The sequence below is a fragment of the Notolepis coatsorum genome (assembly GCF_963971535.1).
Source record: "Notolepis coatsorum genome assembly, chromosome: 19".
NCBI lineage: Eukaryota > Metazoa > Chordata > Actinopteri > Aulopiformes > Paralepididae > Notolepis > Notolepis coatsorum.
The window spans coordinates 12,974,501-12,995,795 of NC_140183.1; the positions used below are offsets into that span (position 1 = coordinate 12,974,501).

The following is a 21,295-nucleotide window of genomic DNA, read 5'->3' on the forward strand; positions in this document are numbered from 1 at the left end:
AACGCGAACATTCTGCAACCGAGCGAGAGCGCTTCCAGGCGCAACAAAGGAGTGAAGACGACCGCATAAGACTGGAGACCAGACGCCTTCAGACGGAAGAGAACATTGAAAGAAGCCGCGCCGATGCACAGTGTGCCGCCGCCAATGCACAGCGCGACGCCGCCTATGCCAGCGCCAATGCACAGCGCGACGCCGCCAATGCACAGCGCGACGCCGCAAATGCACAGCTCCACGCCGCCCATGCCAGCGCCAATGCACAGCGCGACGCCGCCAATGCCCAGCGCGAAGCAGTGCGCGACGCCGCCCATGCCCAGCGCGAGGCAGAGCGCGACCGGCTGCAGGCGCAGACGATGGACAAATTGATTGCCATGGCGACACCCCCTCTCTCCGCACGGAGCTCCCGGAGATCATCACGACAAGGGTCTAGGGCACATTCCCCTACCCGACCAAGCGACCCGGGACCCCGCCAACAGGAGGATCCTGTCCACGTCTCCGAACCCCCTCCCCGGCCGGTCCATACGAGACCCAGCAACCGGGAAGAACCGGACCACGCCGAGAGACTGAACAGAAGACTCCAGGACCTAGCAGAGGAAGAGGAAGAGGAAGAGGAGGAATGTCAAGCCGACCAGCAGCAACGTACTCTGGACCAGGAGGCCCAGTACAGCGCCGACCAGCAGCAACGTACTCTGGACCAGGAGGCCCAGTACAGCCCAGACGTCAGCCCCGAGGCACTGCGCTACAAACCCCCGACTCAACTCACGGGTGAGTTTGACGCACCATCAGCACCGAGGAACAGCACCTGGGTACCCGACCTTCGGTACCCACCAAGTACCAGCCCAAGACGACACGCACGGGGAGACTCGCCCAGGAGGCCTCTCCCCCAACGCTCACCGATGTGCCAGCCATCCATGGCATCGTACCTTGGCACACCGACGTTCCCGGACTTCACACACGAGAACAGAGCACAGTACACAGAGCTACGAATGTGCTTAGAGACAATGATGTCCGATGTACCAGATGAAACGTACAAGTATGCTATCCTACTCAAGCACCTGAAGGTGCCCAGAGCGCACAATATAGCGCTGGCATATTCCAACTCTACTACCCCATACACCGCGGCTCTAGTAGCCCTCGACCAACGTTATGGACGCATATGGGACTACGTGATACAGGAGATAAGAGACATTGACCGTCTCCCCCAGCCAGAGACAACAGAGCATTGGATGACCTCTCTATCAAGGTACAGTCCCTGGTAGGGATGCTGGGGTCCCAAAAGGAAAAAGGGATATACGAACTGTACGCTAACTCTAATGTAGAGAGAATATTAGAGAAGCTCCCTCCCGCCCGACAAGAGCGTTTTCGGCGGCAGAGAGACCACCGTGACCCCAACGGCCCAGAGGCATCCCTCCTAGACCTGTCTGAGTTCCTCGCCAGGGAGGTCAGCAGCCTACGACTGGACACGTTCGTATGGAGTGGACCAAGCCCAAGACTAGGACCTCGGGGATCAAACGATAACCGCCGGTCGGTGACCGTTATGCACCAAGCCGAATCAGTACCGCCGCACAAGAACCACAACACCCCCTCGACGAAAGAGGAGTGGAAGATTGAATGCCAGTACTGTGAAGGGGAACATCGGCTGTATCAATGCGACACTTTCGGGAAGCTGACCACGGACGAGGTGAGTCAGTGGATCAAGGACCACCGCTGCTGCGCGCGCAGCCATATGGCAGCTGAGTGCCGTTTGAAGAAGAAGTGCGGCAGGTGCGGCGGCGCCCACCTGGAGGTCCTGCATGACATCAACAGGCGTCTGCCAGGACAACAAAGTGGGCCCGTCACGGTAATGTACCAGGCCGAGGCGGTGGCACCAGTACCAAAGATCCACCAGACCGCTCCCTACTGTCCCGACTGCTACAGCAGACACTGGGAGTCACGGTGCTACTCGGACGACCGCGAGTCGGCACCACTCCAGACGATCCAAAGCAACCGACCAACAGGAGTGCTCCACATTGACCAGCATAGCGGGACCCCCCGAGTGCTCATCAAAGTGGTCAGAGTGCTCCTGAGCTACGAGGACAAGGTCCTGGACACTTACGCCGTCCTGGACGATGGGTCTGAAAAGACTCTCCTCCTCGCTTCCGCCGCAGCCCAGTTGGGCCTGCGGGGTGCCAAAGGTACCATGACAATACGCACCATCAGAAGGGACCAGAAGACCATAAAAGGTGAAAAGGTCTCCTTCAAGATAGCAGCGGTGGACCAGCCCGAGAAGCAGTATAGTATTACCAACGTCTTCACCAGCCACGACATAGGCCTGTCCCAGTACACCTACCCCATCCCACAGCTGATGGCGAAGTATGTGCACCTACGTCAACTACCTATACCGCTTATCGACGGCGCCACACCGACCCTGCTCATCGGCTCCGACCACGCGGACCTCATTCTCCCAATTGAGGCGGCCCACATCGGACCCAAAGGATGCCCAGTCGCGGTTCAGACCCGACTGGGGTGGACGCTCCAGGGCCCCCTCTACGGACTTGACAGTCAACCCACGTCTACACGCTGCCTACACACAAAGGTGAGCGACACCGGCCACTCCCTCGTACAGCCCGTTGAGAGGCTATTGACATTAAGCGAGAGGCCTGTGAGAGAACCGTGGGCACAAGAGGGAGTTCGGAACTCCACCCCCCTCAGCTGCGCTCCAGACGTAGCTGACCTCGAACCCAGCACCCCAAGCGACTCCTTGATGGGGCGGCCGGAACCGGCCCCTCCTCAGACGGGGTACAGAGCAAACAAGACCAACAGACGGAGGAGGTGGAGGCGCAGCCAAGCACAGATCAAAGCAGTCTCAGGCCCGCTTCCTCCTAACCCCCCTACCATCCCTTCCAGCCCGTCAGAAGCGGGTCAAGGACGGGGACAACTTAAAAGTGGACACAGTCGTCGTGATCATAGACTCTCTGCTTATCTAATTAGGTGCGGACTAATTAGGAGGCGGCTGTTACGAAGGATCAGATTAAACCGAATATATATATTTATTACTTGAGATATATTGTATAGTATTTGTATATCGTCTGATATCCCTTGTATATTCTTTGTACATATACACGGAATATCCCTTTACCTAGTACAGACCATAATATTCGTTCTCCTATTGGACAGCGATCCCTTAGGCGCCACGGCCATACCCCCAAGGTCTAGTTCAAAGTCACCGCCAAAGACATGCCTGAACATGATCGGCTCTGCGCAAGAATACGAGACAGAAATAAGGCTGGTACTAGATTGTTCACCTAACGTATAAATACGGCGCAGGTGAATACAGAAGTATGTTACCCAATAAGTTGAAACCTCACACCACGATACAACGTGCGGTGAAGTGGGCCCTTTTGCCCCAAATTAGAGCCTTGAGACCGCGTGCGAATTGATAGCTGAAGTGTCAGAGTTTGACGCTGTATCGTCGAGTTCGACCTATTCTATTATTTCAGTAATAGTCTATTTATGTATAGTGTATCGTGCGGCTACCGTTCTACAGTGACCAGCATTACCAACGCTTCCTCGTACCAGCTAGTGTGCTTATCCAGGCTGGGCGGCTTAACCTGGTGCCGTCATCCGAGGAGCCCTAGACGAGGACCGTGTGGATATGTACACTGGATAACCTACCCGACGACTACAGAGCCCTTTTCGGCTGGATTATATTTGCTTTGGTCCTGTATCTGATGGAGCGGAGAATCGTCTACACCCACAACTGTGTGGGATTTACCCTGTGAGGAGCATCGTCGAGCCCGCCTCTAGGACGCCTGAGGCTGGCTAGCTTTCTTCCATGCTGCACCGCATACCGGAGAATAGCTGCTGCTTTCGTCTGCCGATCAAGGGAGTAATGTATCGTCTCCCGTAGCTGGAGCTTATTGATTCCCCGTTGATCCAGACTTTGCATTCGAACAATTCCTCCCCCTGCTGGCCTACAACCGGAGGGACCCTACTAGTATCTCCAGCGGACCTACTAGTGTACCATATATAATTCCTATGATACAGGTGGTATTCATTATCTCCTGCGTAATATTCTAATGGACTTACGCTCTTGACCTATTCATGCACATTCTTCGCCTTACAAGCGCGACTCTAATTCTCAAGTAATGTAAGATAATCTTCGTGCTGCTAATAAATATTATTCTAACCAAGATTTGTTGTGGAGCCGTGTTCTTGTGGGAGTGTTCATCACTAATACCTGTGTACTGTATGGCCAGTAGTAATGTACATAAGACAGTAGTGGTTTAATGATACCATACTTATTAATACAGTCAGGGAATTGTACCCCTCAGTTACAGTAACGTTTGGCTACTTTAAATCATTGAATGTAGAGAGAGAGCGAGAGAGAGAGAGAGAGAGAGGGGGCGAGAATGAACAAGAGAGCCAGCCCCCTCCCCCCCCTCGGGGTTTGTTCTAGGTTCGCGTTTTGATCGTCTAAGCTGCCGTAGGTGTCGGTGATAACGTCACACTCGAATGTAAACAGGAAGAGATGGAGAAGATGGAGACACACGGAGATGGAAATTGAATGATATACAGAAACGAATAACTAATAAATATGAAGTTATGTTTAAACTGCTGTTGTCAAGCGTTGTCAATATAACCCACCCCATTTCCTCACGAATGGAACTAGTCTTGTGGAGTCCGCTTTGACCATTTACCAGGGTTAGCAGCTATCGCTAGTTAGCTTAGCATAATCCTAATGGATACCTTGGTTAGCAGCTACCGTTAGCTCATTGCTTGTGTCAATTAAATTACATGTTATTAAAGGTCCGCGCTGGTCTGTCTAATGAAATTACAACCGCAACATTATATCGCACTGTACAGCCCTGACTACACTAACGTTAGCCTATAGCTCCGCCGTCCCTTCTCGAGGAAAGCACTGCCAGTGTCTCTCGGCCGCGGGCGGCGCCATATAAACTAAATACTCGATGTTCGCGATATAGTACAGTACTACATCTCGGGTAGAACAATCCGCGATACATCGAGTATACTCGATATATCGCCCACCCCTATACCAAAGCACCTCAAAGGCGCTTAAAACAAAATTACAAACATCACAAAATGTTCCGGTTACGCTACAACATGTAGCACACGCATTTTGCAATTGCTCCGCTCCCACTAACGCTAATTTCGTTTAAAAACATTATTTGGACAGTAAAGAAAGAGAATAGACCACATCGTATGTATTGTTAAGACCCTCTACTAACCATATCAAAAGACAATATGGTTAAAGGTGGAAAGAAGGCAGAGAAAATAACTACGGCAACTTCAACGGCGCAGGACGTAAAAATACGAGATAGACGCGTCCGAACCGTCGCTGGTTCTGAGCCGACGGCGACAAGCTCCGAGGAGGAGAAGGAAGAGGACAACGTACCGGGATCATCGATTACGGTCCCCGAAAGAGAGTCAATAGAGACCAACATAAAAGAAGGTACAGATTCAAGCTCCGTGAGAGGGAGAGCAGCCAGATTTATGGATTCCAACGTCACTGCATCTATCTACCATTTGCCGTCAACTGAAGTAAGCAGAAATCCACCCGATTTCAACACATTGTCTAACCTGATGGTAGAACAGTCTAACATGATGAAAGAACAGTTAGAACAGTCTAACCAGATGAAAGAACAGATGGTAGAACAGTCTAACCTGATGAAAGAACAGATGGTAGAACAGTCTAACCTGATGAAAGAACAGATTACACACATCAAGGCGCTCGAGGCAAACGTCGAGGCTAAATTCGATCGCATCGAGGCTAAATTCGATCACATCGATGAGAAATTAGAAGAAGTCAAGAAAGCGTTCGATGCACAGTCAGAGCGAATCACGACAGTGGAGATTTCGGTGACAGAAAACACAAAAGCAGTCAAGGCGAACGAAGGTATCATGACAGTGATGGGAGAAGAGATGGAAAAAGTTAAAGATGAATACCGGAGGGAAATAAAATTGCTTAAAAACGAAGTGATGGAGAGGCAACTAGAAACCCATCGTTACCACAGGCGGAATAACATCCGCATAGTGGGGCTTGATGAATCAGTGAACTGCGATGACATCAACTTTCCAAACGAGTTATCAACGATTTTGAATAACTCCGACCCAAACAAAGTGCCAGAAGTGGAACAAGTTTACAGAATTGGTTCCCAGGGGCAAAATATCAACGGGCCGAGAGTCATCATTGTCACTCTGCGGAAGACTACAACAAGGGATGAAATCATCAAATATGCTCGCAACCAACGTGGGAAGCTGAAGTATGGTGATAAACCAATATTTATCTACGAAGATTTGAGCAGAGAGGCCATCATCCGACGTCAACCATACAAAGTTGTGATGCAAAAGCTGTACACAGCCGGCCACAAGCCAAGGCTAGCATATCCGGCGCTGTTATCATTCTTGGACAATAACGGCCGCAGGTCAGGTCCATTTACACCCTTTGATGCTGAGGATTTCCTGATTCAAAATGCAGCAAATAACCCAAAGCATGACGGAAATGCCGGAATCAGTTAAGCCTCTCTCTAAATATATACCAGTGTAGGAATGACTTTATTGTGTTCATCAATGAGGTCATTCCACCAGTGTTGGAATAACATTGCTGTGTTCATCAAAGTAGCAAACGATATGCAAGTCGTCTATAACAATGTTTACTGTGTATAATACGATTCATAATACATTATAATTTCAGTCTCTGGTCTCTGAGGGGACAAATAAATAAATATCAATGCAAAAAGATCTATCTGGAATATTCTGGGTTTATCGCTCAAATGCCCTGGGTCTCTTAGATCATTCTGGAATGTAAAATAGTCTAGGCACTAGTATATTCTACAACCTTCTAGAATATAAGGCACCATGACAACGAAGTAAAATAGTCTAGGCACTAGTATATTCTACAACCTTCTAGAATATAAGGCACCATGACAACGAAGCATACAACTCTAACAATAACATTCGGTGTGCATACACATAGCATATATAAATTAAATGAAGTGCAATCAGCCCTTAATAATACTTTAAGATTATCCACACATAAACGTATGGGCACAGCAAGGTTATTCTAACAATTTAAGTAATCACTCCATTAAAGGCACATTGAAGCGCTAAAAGGCGCTGCTTTTCTATCTTATCTAATCAGTTAAATCGGTTCTAGTGGCTTCTCCACGTTGATAATTATTTATCTCTTATTCATTATCTATATCTTTCCATTGATTTTTATTTTATTAAATTTTTTCTTCTCATCACCCTATATTTTTTAAATATAATTTAACTTACATTGTTCTTTTCCAATGTTCTTCACATTAAGGTGTCAATATTACTATATATTTTTTAAATATATTGTAACTTACATTATTCTTTTCCAATGTTCTTCACATTAAGTGTCAATACTGATCTACAATCTTTTCCTTTTTTTTTTCCCTCACACGTTGGTGGAGGGTTCAAAGGAATATGTCGATAAAGGTTTATTCTCTTTTTATTTTATTTTTTATTTTTATCTTTAGGTTATTTATCACAATACTTCATTACAGTAAGGGAAGGTGCAAGACCAAAAGCGACATTCTATTGCAATAGAATGGAAATGTTAGATCCTATGGCAATGAGCATAGGAAAATTAGGATTACAATGCTCAGGTTGGGCAATCCGGTGGACCATGGGAGAAAGTCAATCGCGGAGGATGTGTTCTTGGAACACAGGCATGTTCGACTTTCTGGGAGAGGGGAAAATAGGGGATTTTTATTTGTATATATATATGTTTTTAAGCTCGGCTCTCAACGGGACCTCATTAATTGGATGTGCATCTATTGTAGCTTCATACTCCAGAAACATTACCAAAAACTACACGAAAACATGCATAGACTATGGCTAGTTTGAATATAATGGTATGGAACACCGGTGGGATAAACAAACAACACAAGCGCAAAAGCGTGCTTACACTGATGAAAAAAGAACATGTGGACGTGGCACTATTAAGCGAAACGCACATTTTAGAGGGAGACATAAATACGTTAGCGGATAACATATACCATAATATTGGTCACTCTTCTTTTGCTACGAGAACTAGAGGGGTAGCCATAGTCGTCAGACGCAAATTAAATATCGAATTGAAAGGGGTATGGTCGGATGCTGAGGGGCGCATAACTATAGCTAGGATTATACACAATAACAGGAAAATTGCATTGGCAGCGGTATATGCCCCGAATTTGTACGAAGTGGGTTTCTTCACTTCACTAACAGGAGAAATGTTAAACCATCCCGAGTACTCATACATAATAGGTGCGGATTTTAATGCCATTTGGAACCCAAGGATGGACAAAACTTACCTTTCCTTCTCCAGCGAACAAAAGAATTCATCTAAAGTAGGGGTGGACGGTATAAACGGTATACGGTATAAACGGTATGAATTTGCTCTACGGTATGGATTTTGCCTATACCGTGTAACCGGTAGTGCAGCTCTAAAATAGCAATGACGTCATGTAACCACAGCGCGACTATTTCACTCGCATTTGCCCCTAAAAATAGATAGAATTAGTCATAGATAATAGATATGTGCGAACTGGAAAGTTATTTAGGAGGCTTCGCGCAGTGGGCGTGCCAGCCCCTCCCGCACGCATGTAAACACGGGTCTACTAGTCTAGTAGTCTAGTGGGACTACTTAGTTAGCTTAGCTACCGTTACAAAATGACCCAGTCAACTATTCACTTTTAGTTTAATACATGATGAGGCATTGTCTAACCGAACGGTATCTAGTCGGCCAGCTACCGATAGCTCCTGACATCAACAAACGCTCCATCAAGTCTAGTAGAGAGTAGACGTGTATGATAGCTCCGTTAGCCGTTAGCTCACGTTAACGCAAGTTGGTTCACCGTTCAAAACGAAATGTCCCATTGAACTAAATAATTCACTGAGGCGTTGTATTAACGTTATATATCCGGCTAGCAGTAGCTACAGATAGCTCCTGATATCAATGTCTTATAACACTGATTCGATGCGTATTCGAGCTGAGGGCTTGTGAATGTGATTTAACGTTATACCAATACTAGGGCCCAGCTGCAGCGCCGGTGAATCCTGGCCGTAGCTCGAGGCTACTCGAGTATAGGTCCAGCTGCAGCTCCGGAGAATACTGGCCGTAGCTGGAGGCTACTAATGTACACACAGACAGTGGAGCTTGTTGCGTGGTGGCGATGTCTCGCAGATAATACAAGTACAAGTCTAATTATATAATATATATATTTTATATAAAAAAAAAAAAATTATATAAAATTAAAAACATTTTTTTTATCAAAAACGATGATACCGTGATATATACCGTTACCGTCTATGCTTCAAATTATACCGTGATATAAATTTTAGACCATACCGTCCACCCCTAATCTAAAGCATTAAAAGATTGGTCGAAATCAACAGGAGTAACTGATTTATGGCGTTCACTTAACCCCATGACCCGCAAGTACTCCTGTCGTTCGGCGAGACACAACACACTATCCAGAATTGATTACGTCTTTGCATCCCCGAGAATATTTGATAAATACGAAGTGGAAATGACACCCAATGCGCTATCAGATCACTGCTACTTAATCCTGAAAGCAACATTTGGTACATTATCTACCCGGGCCCCAAGATGGCGTTTTAATTCGATGCTGCTTAACAACAAGGAATTCATTACACAAATTAAAGAAGCTCTCACAGTATTCCTACAAGTTAATGCTAACTCGGTGCAAGATCCCAGAATATTATGGATGTCGGTAAAGAGTATGATCAAGGATTTCTCGGATAGATTTACCTCCATATTGCGCAAAAATCAAAACACAAAACTGTCTGAAATGGAAACGCTTTACTCAACGCTTTTTAATTCTTTAAAATACAACAACTCTACTAGACTAGATAACCAAGTTAACATTCTAAAGACCGAGATCAAAGCAATGTACAGACAAAAATCGGAATTGCAAATACGCAGCACTAGACAACAGCAGTACTTCCAAGGTTCTAAACCTAGTCACCTATTAGCCATGCGACTAAGAATTAATGCAAAATTTGCAGATATAACTGCCATTAGGAAACAACAAGCTCTAATAACAGAACCCAAAATAATAAACGATACATTCAAAGAATTCTACTCCGATTTATATAACTCAGAAACGACCTTTGATCAAGACAAATTAGACACATATCTTAATCAAATTACTCTCCCTAAACTTACAGATGAAGACGCTAAACGGTTAGAAGTACCGATCACATTAGAAGAACTCAAGAAGGCCATATCCGGAATGAAAAACGGCAAAGCTCCGGGAATTGACGGTATCCCATCAGAAATGTACATTTCTTGCTGGGACATATTTGGACCCTTATTACTAAATATGATCTTATACTCAGTCAAAGAGGGAAGCTTCATCGAACACCAAAATACCGCACTCATTTCAGTTCTTCACAAAAAAGACAAAGACCCCACTGAATGCGGTAGTTACCGTCCTTTAAGCCTCCTCGGAACCGATGTCAAACTGTACTCTAAGATATTAGCCATCAGATTGCAAAAGCATATGACGTCTTTAGTTCATACGGACCAAACAGGCTTCATAAAAGGTCGCCTGATCAATGATAACATAAGGCGAATACTGCACGTACTAGATACAGACAAAGAGGACATCACACCTAAGGCGATACTATCCCTGGATGCTATGAAAGCATTTGACAGGTTGGAATGGTCGTTTCTATGGGCAGTATTGGAAAGGATGGGGTTAGGAAAAGGTTTCATTGATATGATTAAAGTACTATACAAGGACCCATCGGCCATGATTACAACAGGCACAATCATCTCCAAAATCTTTCCGGTATCACGCTCTGCCAGACAGGGTTGCCCTCTTAGTCCCGGACTATTCAATTTATCATTAGAGCCTTTAGCACAATATATAAGACAATCCCAATCCATAGAACCAATCGTAATCAAGGGCACACAACAAAAAATTAGTTTATATGCGGACGACGTAATATTGTTCATGCAAAACCCCAACACCACATTGCCTCATCTGCTCAAGTTGATTGAGAACTTTGGTGATTTATCGGGATTTAAGATAAATTGGCCGAAGTCGGCTTTCCTTCCACTTAACACCCCTGCAAAAAAAGATATAACCCTCCCAGGTGCGATACCGATGGTAAAACATTTCAGATGCTTGGGAGTGGAAATATTCCCCACCATAAGACAAACGGTGAAGCACAATTACACAAAAATACAGAACAAAATCAAGGACGACCTGGACAGGTGGGCAAAACTTAAAAACTCAGTACAGGCAAGGGTATCAATAGTTAAGATGGATGTATTACCAAGAATCAATTTCTTCAGCTCAATGCTTCCGTTACCTCCTCCAGAGGGCTACTGGAAAAGATTACAAACCTCCACATACAAATTTATTTGGAATAACAAACCACCTCGCATAAAAAGATCCACCGCACAGAGAAGTAAAGCAGACGGTGGCATGGCAGTCCCAGATTTTTTACAATATTTTAATGCCTTCACATTAAGACCATTGAAGAAGATATGGTTTGACCCCGAGGCTTTGGTATCTTGGAGAAAATTAGAAGAAAACATAGTAGCCCCACAGAGATTGAAAGACATAGCATACACTAAACTTTCAATCAAGCATTGTGAGCGAGAATTTGGCCCAATAATAACCCATGCAATCAGGACATGGCGGGAAACTCAAAGGAAATTTCCTAACAATCAAGTATGGCATAATCACACTCCCATATTCAATAACAATGCTCTCTTAATGGGAAAACGACCTATAAGATTCCCTGTATGGGAAGAAAGAGGCATACACTCATTAGGGGATATTTTTAATAACAAGGGCCTCTGTAGTTATGTCGAAATATGCATAAAGTTTAACCTCACCGAGTCCACATGGCTTTTTTACATACAGTTAAAACTTTGTATGAGATCCCACGGTGTTCCATTACACATACCAATTGAACACCACAGATACCACAAATTTTTCTATGACAGAAATACATTGGGAGGTTTTGTATCAGGTTTTTATTCACAATTACTAACGTCCTCGTACGAAACCCTTCAACTAGACAATGTCTGGAGGAGGGATATACCAGACCTGGAAAATGACTTTGATTGGCAAGGAGCCTGGGCAAATGTCCGACTTACATCAAGGAACCCGGATCATCAACAAATCAATCTGAACTATATTCACAGGACATACTTGACTCCTATAAGGCTGTGCAAAATGGGGCTTATACAAAACTCCAAATGCTCCCAATGTACAAATGGGGACGAAGGAACATTTATGCACATGTATTGGGACTGCCCACCAGTTAAGACATTCTGGGAAGATGTGTCCCAACAATTATCAATACTCGTATTTTGGAATATACCTGTACACCCCGCGGTATTGCTATTGAATGATGTTTTTGAGTTTGCAGTGAACCCACAACTAAAAAGATTGGTTTTATCGGGTATCACAGTAGCTAAAAAACTGATTGCATCACGTTGGTTTCAACCGGAAAAAATGTGCCGGAAAGTGTGGTTTCTTACATATCTTGATGTGATATATCAAGAAATATCAACAGCAAGAATTCTAGGGCTCAATGAATCCAAAATGTTAATGTGGTTAGAAGTGGTGGAGAGAATAAAAGCTAGCCTATAATGGTGATGTCTGGTTAGGAGTGAGGGATAATGGAGGTACTATCCAAGAGGGGGTCCGGGAGGGGGGGATTTGAGCTGGAGCATATGTGTGTAGGGTTTTAGAAAATAGGTATTCGGGGTATATTATATACTAACATTTATATAATTGTAACTTCGCTGGATATACACGGTATACGGTTAAAATGTTATTATTGACTATTTTTGTTTTATCCTGTTTCTGTACTTGCATATATTTTAACCACCTTTACTGAAAGTTTCATTATACATTGTGTGTTGAGTACTGACTTTTAATAAGTTTTGTTTTGCAATAATAAAAAAAAAAAAAAAAAAAAAAAAACATCACAAAACAAACTGGTCAGACTACTCCTTGACCTGAACGCCAGAACCCACCTCACCCCTGCCCACTTTGACAACCTAGGATGGCTTAGAGTAGACGACAGAGTACAGCAACTTGCAATGGGCCTGGTCTACAAGATACACTATACGACCGGGGTGCCCATGTACATGTCAAAATACTTCCCAAAGGTCAGTGAATACCACAACCACTACACCAGAGGAAGCTCAACAAATCATGTTAAACCCAGATTCGGCTCAAACAAGGGACTAAACACGTTTCGCAATTATGCCACAACATTACAACAATGTGGAACGCCCTACCCAAAGCTGTAAAGGAATGTGAATCCCTGCCCACATTCAAAACCGCTCTTAAAGAGCACCTACGGGAGGCTGCAATTCGAAACTGGCCACCGTAAATGCCCAAAACCCCCACCACCTCCTAATAGACAGTCTCCTCCCCACCGCATGTATATATTCCCTCCCCGCCGTATGTATATTTCTCTCCCACCCACCCACCCCCTCCTAATGTACAGTCCCCTCCCCATCATATGTATATACTCTGTCAGGATCTAGGGGTAACAGTACTGTATATTTGAATACCGTTTATGTCACAAATGTATCAGTACTAAATACCTATATGTCCCTATGCCATGTATGTTGTGTATGTCATAAATGTCTATATGAATTGAAAATGGGGGAGTCGGGGGACCCTGATGGAAACAAGACAAACGTCTTTCTCAGGTCTGCATTCCCTTAACAATTGTATGTATTGAGCCGTACTGTATTGTACCCATTCTGCAATCTGTTAAATAAAGTTTTCATTCATTCATTCATTCATTCATTCATTCATTCATTCTGTCCTCACCACTCTGCTGTCCTCACCACTCTGCTGTCCTCACCTCTCTGCTGTCCTCACCTCTCTGCTGTCCTCATGCTGTCCTCACCTCTCTGCTGTCTGTCTGTCTCCGATACACCAAATGTTAGGATATTTTGTATTTATTTTTAGAATATATTACAATATATATTTTTTGATAACAGTTGTTGAATGAATATATAGTATATATTTTAGCAACACAGGTCATCCTTCATGAAACGCACATTTCTACCCGGATCTATTTTGATGTCGTTCCTCCTGACGTCACATCCTGTACACGCAGATAACGCGGGGAGATTTGACCTATGGATTTGACAGCGAGTTGAAGACCAACAACTTTTATGTTTTCTTATTCTAAGCAGCTTCGCGTTCAGCTACTGAGTTCACACCATGGACCGATACGTGCTGGTTGTGTTTTGTAACCAAAAGACAAACGAATGCGCCGAGGATTTAAAAGGTGGGTTTCTGTTTTACTAATCAACTGTATTTGCTAATAGCCGCGGTAGCTAAGCATTAACGTTAGCTATTATTAGCCAGTGTGGAAGTGTCCAAAGCCACACGTCACGTCATGTATGATCAATTTGTAAACACTGATCCAAGATGCGATTCTCCACATAGAGAGACAGATGTGTGTTTTTTGCTTTTGCTTTGAAAACATGCCATGAAGAGAGACATGTCTTTTTCTTTATAACCAGGCGATGCAGACCAGAGAAAGACGTTTGTCTGGGGGACCCTGATGTAAACAAGACGAAAGTCTTTCTCTGGGCCCTGTTCCTCGTACCTGGCTAACTTAGCCGGATAATTTTCAGCATAGCTTGACTTAAGCCAGACCTTTCCGTTCCCCGACGCTCGATTGTCTAAACCACTATGGCAACATATCAAAAAGTTTGAACCTGGTTGAGGTTAGCTGGATAAACTGCATTGCCACACCCTCGCAAAGAAATGCAGCTCGCTTCCTGAAATAATTCTCACAGTCTAGATCCCATTATACCATTAAATTATGCTTTTGTGCTTCGTTTTCCTAGAGGGGGCTTTTGAAATGTAAAATAATAGACCTAAAATGCTGATACTAAATTGACATTGTCCTAAATAATGCACAGGTTATTTTAATAATGCGCAGCATTGCAAATGTGAATCCCGCGGGGATGTTTTTAATTAATGAAACAGGGATGTTTTTAATGAATGAAACCTCTCGCTCGTTTTGCTCTGATTCCTTTCATATTCTCCACTGTGGATGTTTAACGGAGCGGCTAGATTTAGTTTCATTCAAGCATAAATTTAAGTCTTCATGCGTGGATTGTGGATATGAATTAATTGTGATATTGTAACTGGGATTAAAATGTTTGAGGAGATGCGCTGTTTGATTTGATGCATTTATCTGTTCAAGCACTGTTAGTGTTATCTGATGATGAACAAGAAGGTGATTAACATGACTGGTGTCACTGGTATAAACCAAAGGTTAATCAATTCAATGCATGTATGGATGATGTCCGAAACAGATTAAAACCTGATTAATAATAGTGAAACTGTAGCTCCCTCCAAGCCTCTCTTATTTCGGGGGTCGAGCTTTGAAAACCTTGGGAACCATGTATTTATATATAAAGTACATGATACCTAAGCCGAGCGCATACAGTACAGATATCCTCATAAGTATATATTAATTCGTATCAATTAGATACTCTTTGGGCTTGTTTGTATCTACTGTATCTCTGCTGTCTTTTCAGGTGAGGCGGCCGCGCACAATTATCCTGAGTATCAAGTCTGGTTCGAATGAACAAGAGTGAAAATTCAGTCAGTCTTTGACTTGTTCAACCTAGTTTGAGACTTGTTGGAGATAGAGAGACAGACACACACACAGACACAGACAGACAAAGTATGTGTATGTCAGAGAGAGTGAGAAAATATATACATGTTCAAGGGCTTGAAATATTTTCCAGGATCAATTGTACTATACTGACCGACATCACAGAAGTTTGATAGAAAGGCAGTATTAGACCTGTGTGTTAAAGGAACACGCCAACAATGGGCCTCATTCATGAAGCGATATAAGAATAGATTTCGTTTTTAACTAGCAATCCCTCTTATTTTGTTCTTACCTGGGATTCAGCAATGTGTTCTTATTTTTGCTTTTCTCTCAGGCAAGACCAAATTCTAAGAGTGGTCGAGAGCACTCTTACACAGATAAGAAACTCTTACCCTGATGAGAAACATTTAAAAAAAGCCTACCATTCCTAATAATAATAATACATCAGATTTATATAGCTCTTTTCCCAATGCTCAAATACACTTTACAAAACAAACAATACAATACAGTTTTAGTAGATACAATAAAAACATATATATAAAAAGGTGAGAGAGGAAGGAGTTCATGGGTTGAAAAGCAAACCATTGGTCAATTGCCCCCAAATACGACTTTATAAACCCAGAATTTTCAATAATTATTATTGTTCTTCTTCTTCTGAAATGGATTATATATTGCTGTTAGAACAGTTATGCTCTGGCCGCCCAGGCCATTGATTGATTGAATATTTTATTAACAGATTGCAGAATGGGTACAATACAGTACGGCTCAATACACAATTGTTAAGGGGATGCAGACCAGAGAAAGACTTTCGTCTTGTTTACATCAGGGTCCCCCCATTTTCAATTCATAATGACATTTATGACATACACAACATACAGATACATATCATGACATTTATGACATACATGACATATACAGTACTGTATACGTAGCATATAGAACACATATTTAGAGATCGTCTATATCCGTGGTTCCCAAACTTCTTGTTTATGCGGACCACTAGATTGTTATCAAGAACATTTGTGGACCACCTCATATGCAAACAGTAAAAAAATAAAAAATAAACAACTGACTTTGACCCGCGTCGCGGGCACTGCGTTCCGTTCTCAGAATGGATTTGAGAGAGATGTGCCATCCAGTCTGACTTGGAGCACGCACTGTATTATAGTATGCCCACTGCTAGTCAGGCTTAAATGTGGAGATATTCAGACTCTAGATCTATTTGCAGAGCCAGATGAGTGGCTGCTTAACCGTTAAGTATTTCCCAACCTACTGTGCGATTGGCTCTTGAATCGTTCAGTATTGACAAAGCCTACTTTGCTGGAACGATACATTTTGCACGTACTGTATATATTACAGTACTACATGTGTATGTGCGCGCACTGCGGGAGGTGGCCAGAAGCGCGCAACTACTATTATATTACTACTATATTAATACAGTCTATTCCACTATATAGCTATAGGTGCTGTATGATGACAATACATTTGATTCCTATCTAATTTTGATCCATCGCAAAGTGCTCCAGCGCTTGAATACGACCGGGGGATCCGCTCATACAATGCAGACCCAAGTTCGCACACAGCTCTCGTATTATAATGAGCCCATAAGGCGTGTCTCTATATGCAAATGTCTTGCGCAAGAACGCACATACCCATTTAGAATGAGTGGGATTCATCATTAAAAAAACCTGGGTAACAACAGCAGTGTTTCCCACAGGATTTTCAGAGACTATGGGGGGTGAACCTCCGACCCTCTAGGGGGGTCCTGGGGCATGCCCCCCGGAACTTTTTTTTCTTTGTACATTTTAAAGTTAAATGCATCAATCTGGTCCACTTTGAGAGCAAAATAAAGAGGCTAGATCTATGATGAACTTTGTGCTCAAAACACAAAATCGACTAGACTAGTGCTTCCCAACCAATCCTCTCCTCGAAGCACCCCAGCCGTTCAATGTATTTGTTAAATTCCACCACCAGCAAACCTGATTCAACTTAACTAGCCCTTTATTAGTTGAATCAGGTGTGCTGGTGGTGGAATTTAACAAATACATGGAACGGCTGGGATGTCTCGAGGAGAGCTTTGGGAACCACTACATTTGAGCCATCAAAGAAATGAAGCAAAAGTGGTTACCTGTGTTGAACTGGTTTATTTTTTAGAAAATAAAAAAATATAGTGGATTACTATAAGATAAGATAAGATATTCCTTTATTGATCCCCTTGGGGAAATTCAGGCATCATAGCAGCATGGGGGGGGAGGGGGGAGGGGTACAGGTAGTAAAACAACACAGTATACAGGTAGTAAAAGACAACACAGGCAGTGTAAACAATTTGATCAATATGGTCAATATAATTTACTATCTATTACTACTGATACATCCCTATTGGCAAACTTTATATTTAAATGTTTTATACATTTTTTTATTCTGTAATTAATGGGAAACCCTGAACAGATTTGGACTTTAAGAACGGCTTGATGAATGTGGCGGTGGCTTTTCTTATTGTTCTCTTAACAGACAGGTAAGCAAGAATATAAGAAAAATAATAAGAGTATTGTTGAATGAGGCCCATTGTCTTCTCCAGAGTCGGACAAGAAGGTAGATACCAATTTCCTCTGTGTGTTCAGTAGGAAGCTATCTGGCTGCTGCTAGCCTAGCTTAGCACAAATGAATGGAAGCGGATACGGACCAGCTAGCTCTCCCAGAGTTTTAAACTAGGCTAGCCAATCCATATCTGCTGTTAGGGCTGCACGATTTTGGGAAATAATCTAATTGCGATTTAGATATTGCGATTGCGATAAAATTTGCGATTATAATAAAAAAAAAATTAAGCAGCCCCACAGAGGTTTATTGTAAAATGCGGCTTGCATCTAGCCTACGCGGTGGGTCTTTTCGGGACACAGAGCCTGAAAATGTTTCTTTTTACCTGGGAATGGATACCAGTACCCAACGGTACCTTTTTTCCTGTACTTTACTCTCCCTCTCTGAAGTCTAAACTTCACAACACACAATCTAAAACCCCTTACTTCCCTCTCCCAAACGACATTGTATCTCAATGGGACTTCCTGGTTAAACAAATAATAAAAAACAAATATTTGCGTTTTTCTTTTCTTTTTTCGATTTGATAATTGCATCAAATCGCGATTTCGATTTAAAATCGATTAATCGTGCAGCCCTAATCTGCATTTGTGTCCGACTCTAACCAGACTGTAGTCAGACTCTAACCAGACTGTAGTCAGACTCTAACCAGACTCTAGTCAGACTCTAACCAGACTGTTGTCAGACTCTAACCAGACTGTAGTCAGACTCTAACCAGACTGTAGTCAGACTCTAACCAGACTGTAGTCAGACTCTAACCAGACTGTAGTCAGACTCTAACCAGACTGTAGTCGGACTCTAACCAGACTGTAGTCAGACTCTAACCAGACTGTAGTCAGACTCTAACCAGACTGTAGTTAGACTCTAACCAGACTGTAGTCAGACTCTAACCAGACTGTAGTCAGACTCTAACCAGACTGTAGTCAGACTCTAACCAGACTGTAGTCAGACTCTAACCAGACTGTAGTCAGACTCTAGCCAGACTGTTGTGATATCTGCAAAACGTAGAGCACACGTACCCATCGTGTTAAAGCAATGGCAGCTGCAGAGATTACAGCCAGACCCACTCACTACTGCTTAGTAGGATGAGAGGAAGGCCTTCTTCACTATGCAAACATAAGAGTCGGCAGTGGAACCTACATTCAGTCCTGTTCAGAGAAGTTGGATATACACACAGTGTACTCTTTGAAAGTCTGTCTTGCCCTGCAGATAACGCTGACATGCGTCACGTCGAGGCCTCTGTCTCTCCGCATTCCCAAATAGCAGACACCCCGTGGGGGGGGGGGGGGGGGGGGGGGGGAGAGAAGTGTCTCTCAGCTCAGAACCTCACGTTTAATTATCACTCTCTGATCGCAGCTCTGGAGTCAGTCAAGCAGATATACGACCGGCTGTGTGACGTCTCCAGTCAGGAAGCAGCCAGAGACGTCTCCGTGTTCCCAGGTAAGTCAGCCACTTCATCCTATAAGTCACTTCATCCTATAAGCCTGCCACTTCATCCTATAAGCCACTTCATCCTATAAGTCACTTCATCCTATAAGCCTGCCACTTCATCCTATAAGCCACTTCATCCTATAAGCCACTTCATCCTATAAGCCACTTCATCCTATAAGCCACTTCATCCTATAAGTCACTTCATCCTATAAGTCACTTCATCCTATCAGCCACTTCATCCTATAAGTCACTTCATCCTATAAGTCACTTCATCCTATAAGTCACTTCATCCTATAAGTCACTTCATCCTATCAGCCTGTCACTTCATCCTATAAGTCACTTCATCCTATCAGCCACTTCATCCTATAAGTCACTTCATCCTATCAGCCTGTCACTTCATCCTATAAGTCACTTCATCCTATCAGCCTGTCACTTCATCCTATAAGTCACTTCATCCTATAAGTCACTTCATCCTATAAGTCACTTCATCCTATCAGCCACTTCATCCTATCAGCCTGCCACTTCATCCTATAAGTCACTTCATCCTATAAGTCACTTCATCCTATAAGTCACTTCATCCTATAAGTCACTTCATCCTATCAGCCTGTCACTTCATCCTATCAGCCTGCCACTTCATCCTATAAGTCACTTCATCCTATAAGTCACTTCATCCTATAAGTCACTTCATCCTATAAGTCACTTCATCCTATCAGCCTGTCACTTCATCCTATCAGCCTGTCACTTCATCCTATAAGCCACGTCATCCTATAAGTCACTTCATCCTATAAGTCACTTCATCCTATAAGTCACTTCATCCTATAAGTCACTTCATCCTATAAGTCACTTCATCCTATCAGCCTGCCACTTCATCCTATAAGTCACTTCATCCTATAAGTCACTTCATCCTATAAGCCACTTCATCCTATCAGCCTGTCACTTCATCCTCTAAGCCTGTCACTTCATCCTATCAGCCTGTCACTTCATCCTATAAGCCTGTCACTTCATCCTCTAAGCCTGTCACTTCATCCTATCAGCCTGTCACTTCATCCTATCAGCCTGTCACTTCATCCTATCAGCCTGTCACTTCATCCTATCAGCCTGTCACTTCATCCTCTAAGCCTGTCACTTCATCCTATCAGTCTGTCACTTCATCCTCTAAGCCTGTCACTTCATCCTCTAAGCCTGTCACGTCATCCTAAGCCTGTCAGTTATTCCTAATGTTTATATCTACTACACTCCCCATCGTGCACCAGACTCAGTCGGCCCTGTATGAGTGTACATTAAATGTAAGAGAGAATACTTCCTCTGGCTGTGTTCCACATGAAAGACCTGCAAGTTCATCCCTTCATACGGTTTCACTGGAAGAATCAATCCCAGAATGCAATTCGGAAGATCGCATGATTTTCGTACAGGTTCAGAATTTATCTCGAACCTCCTCTCTCGATCCTTCAGAATCTGTAGGAAAATGAATCTCTATATTAAATTCAATCTCTATTTAGACTCAATAAATACACTGAGTAGTTAAACTCATTTACAGCCTCGTTGAGATGTTACATTCACAGGTGTCATAGTGCATCAGACAATCAGAACAAAGAGCACATTAAAACAAATA

The 21,295-nt window shown here is 43.5% G+C and overlaps 1 protein-coding gene across 1 annotated transcript in view; it reads left to right on the top strand.

The window, feature by feature from the left end:
* The first annotated feature begins 14,182 nt into the window (after nucleotides 1-14,182).
* Nucleotides 14,183-21,295, top strand: part of mtbp (MDM2 binding protein) — a 116,061-nt gene continuing 108,948 nt past the window's right edge. Inside the window, exons 1-2 of the mRNA XM_084336142.1 lie at nucleotides 14,183-14,313; nucleotides 19,609-19,692. Of these exons, the coding sequence (XP_084192268.1) occupies nucleotides 14,247-14,313; nucleotides 19,609-19,692 (151 nt within the window). The 5' untranslated portion in view covers nucleotides 14,183-14,246. The remainder of the gene's footprint in view (nucleotides 14,314-19,608; nucleotides 19,693-21,295) is intronic.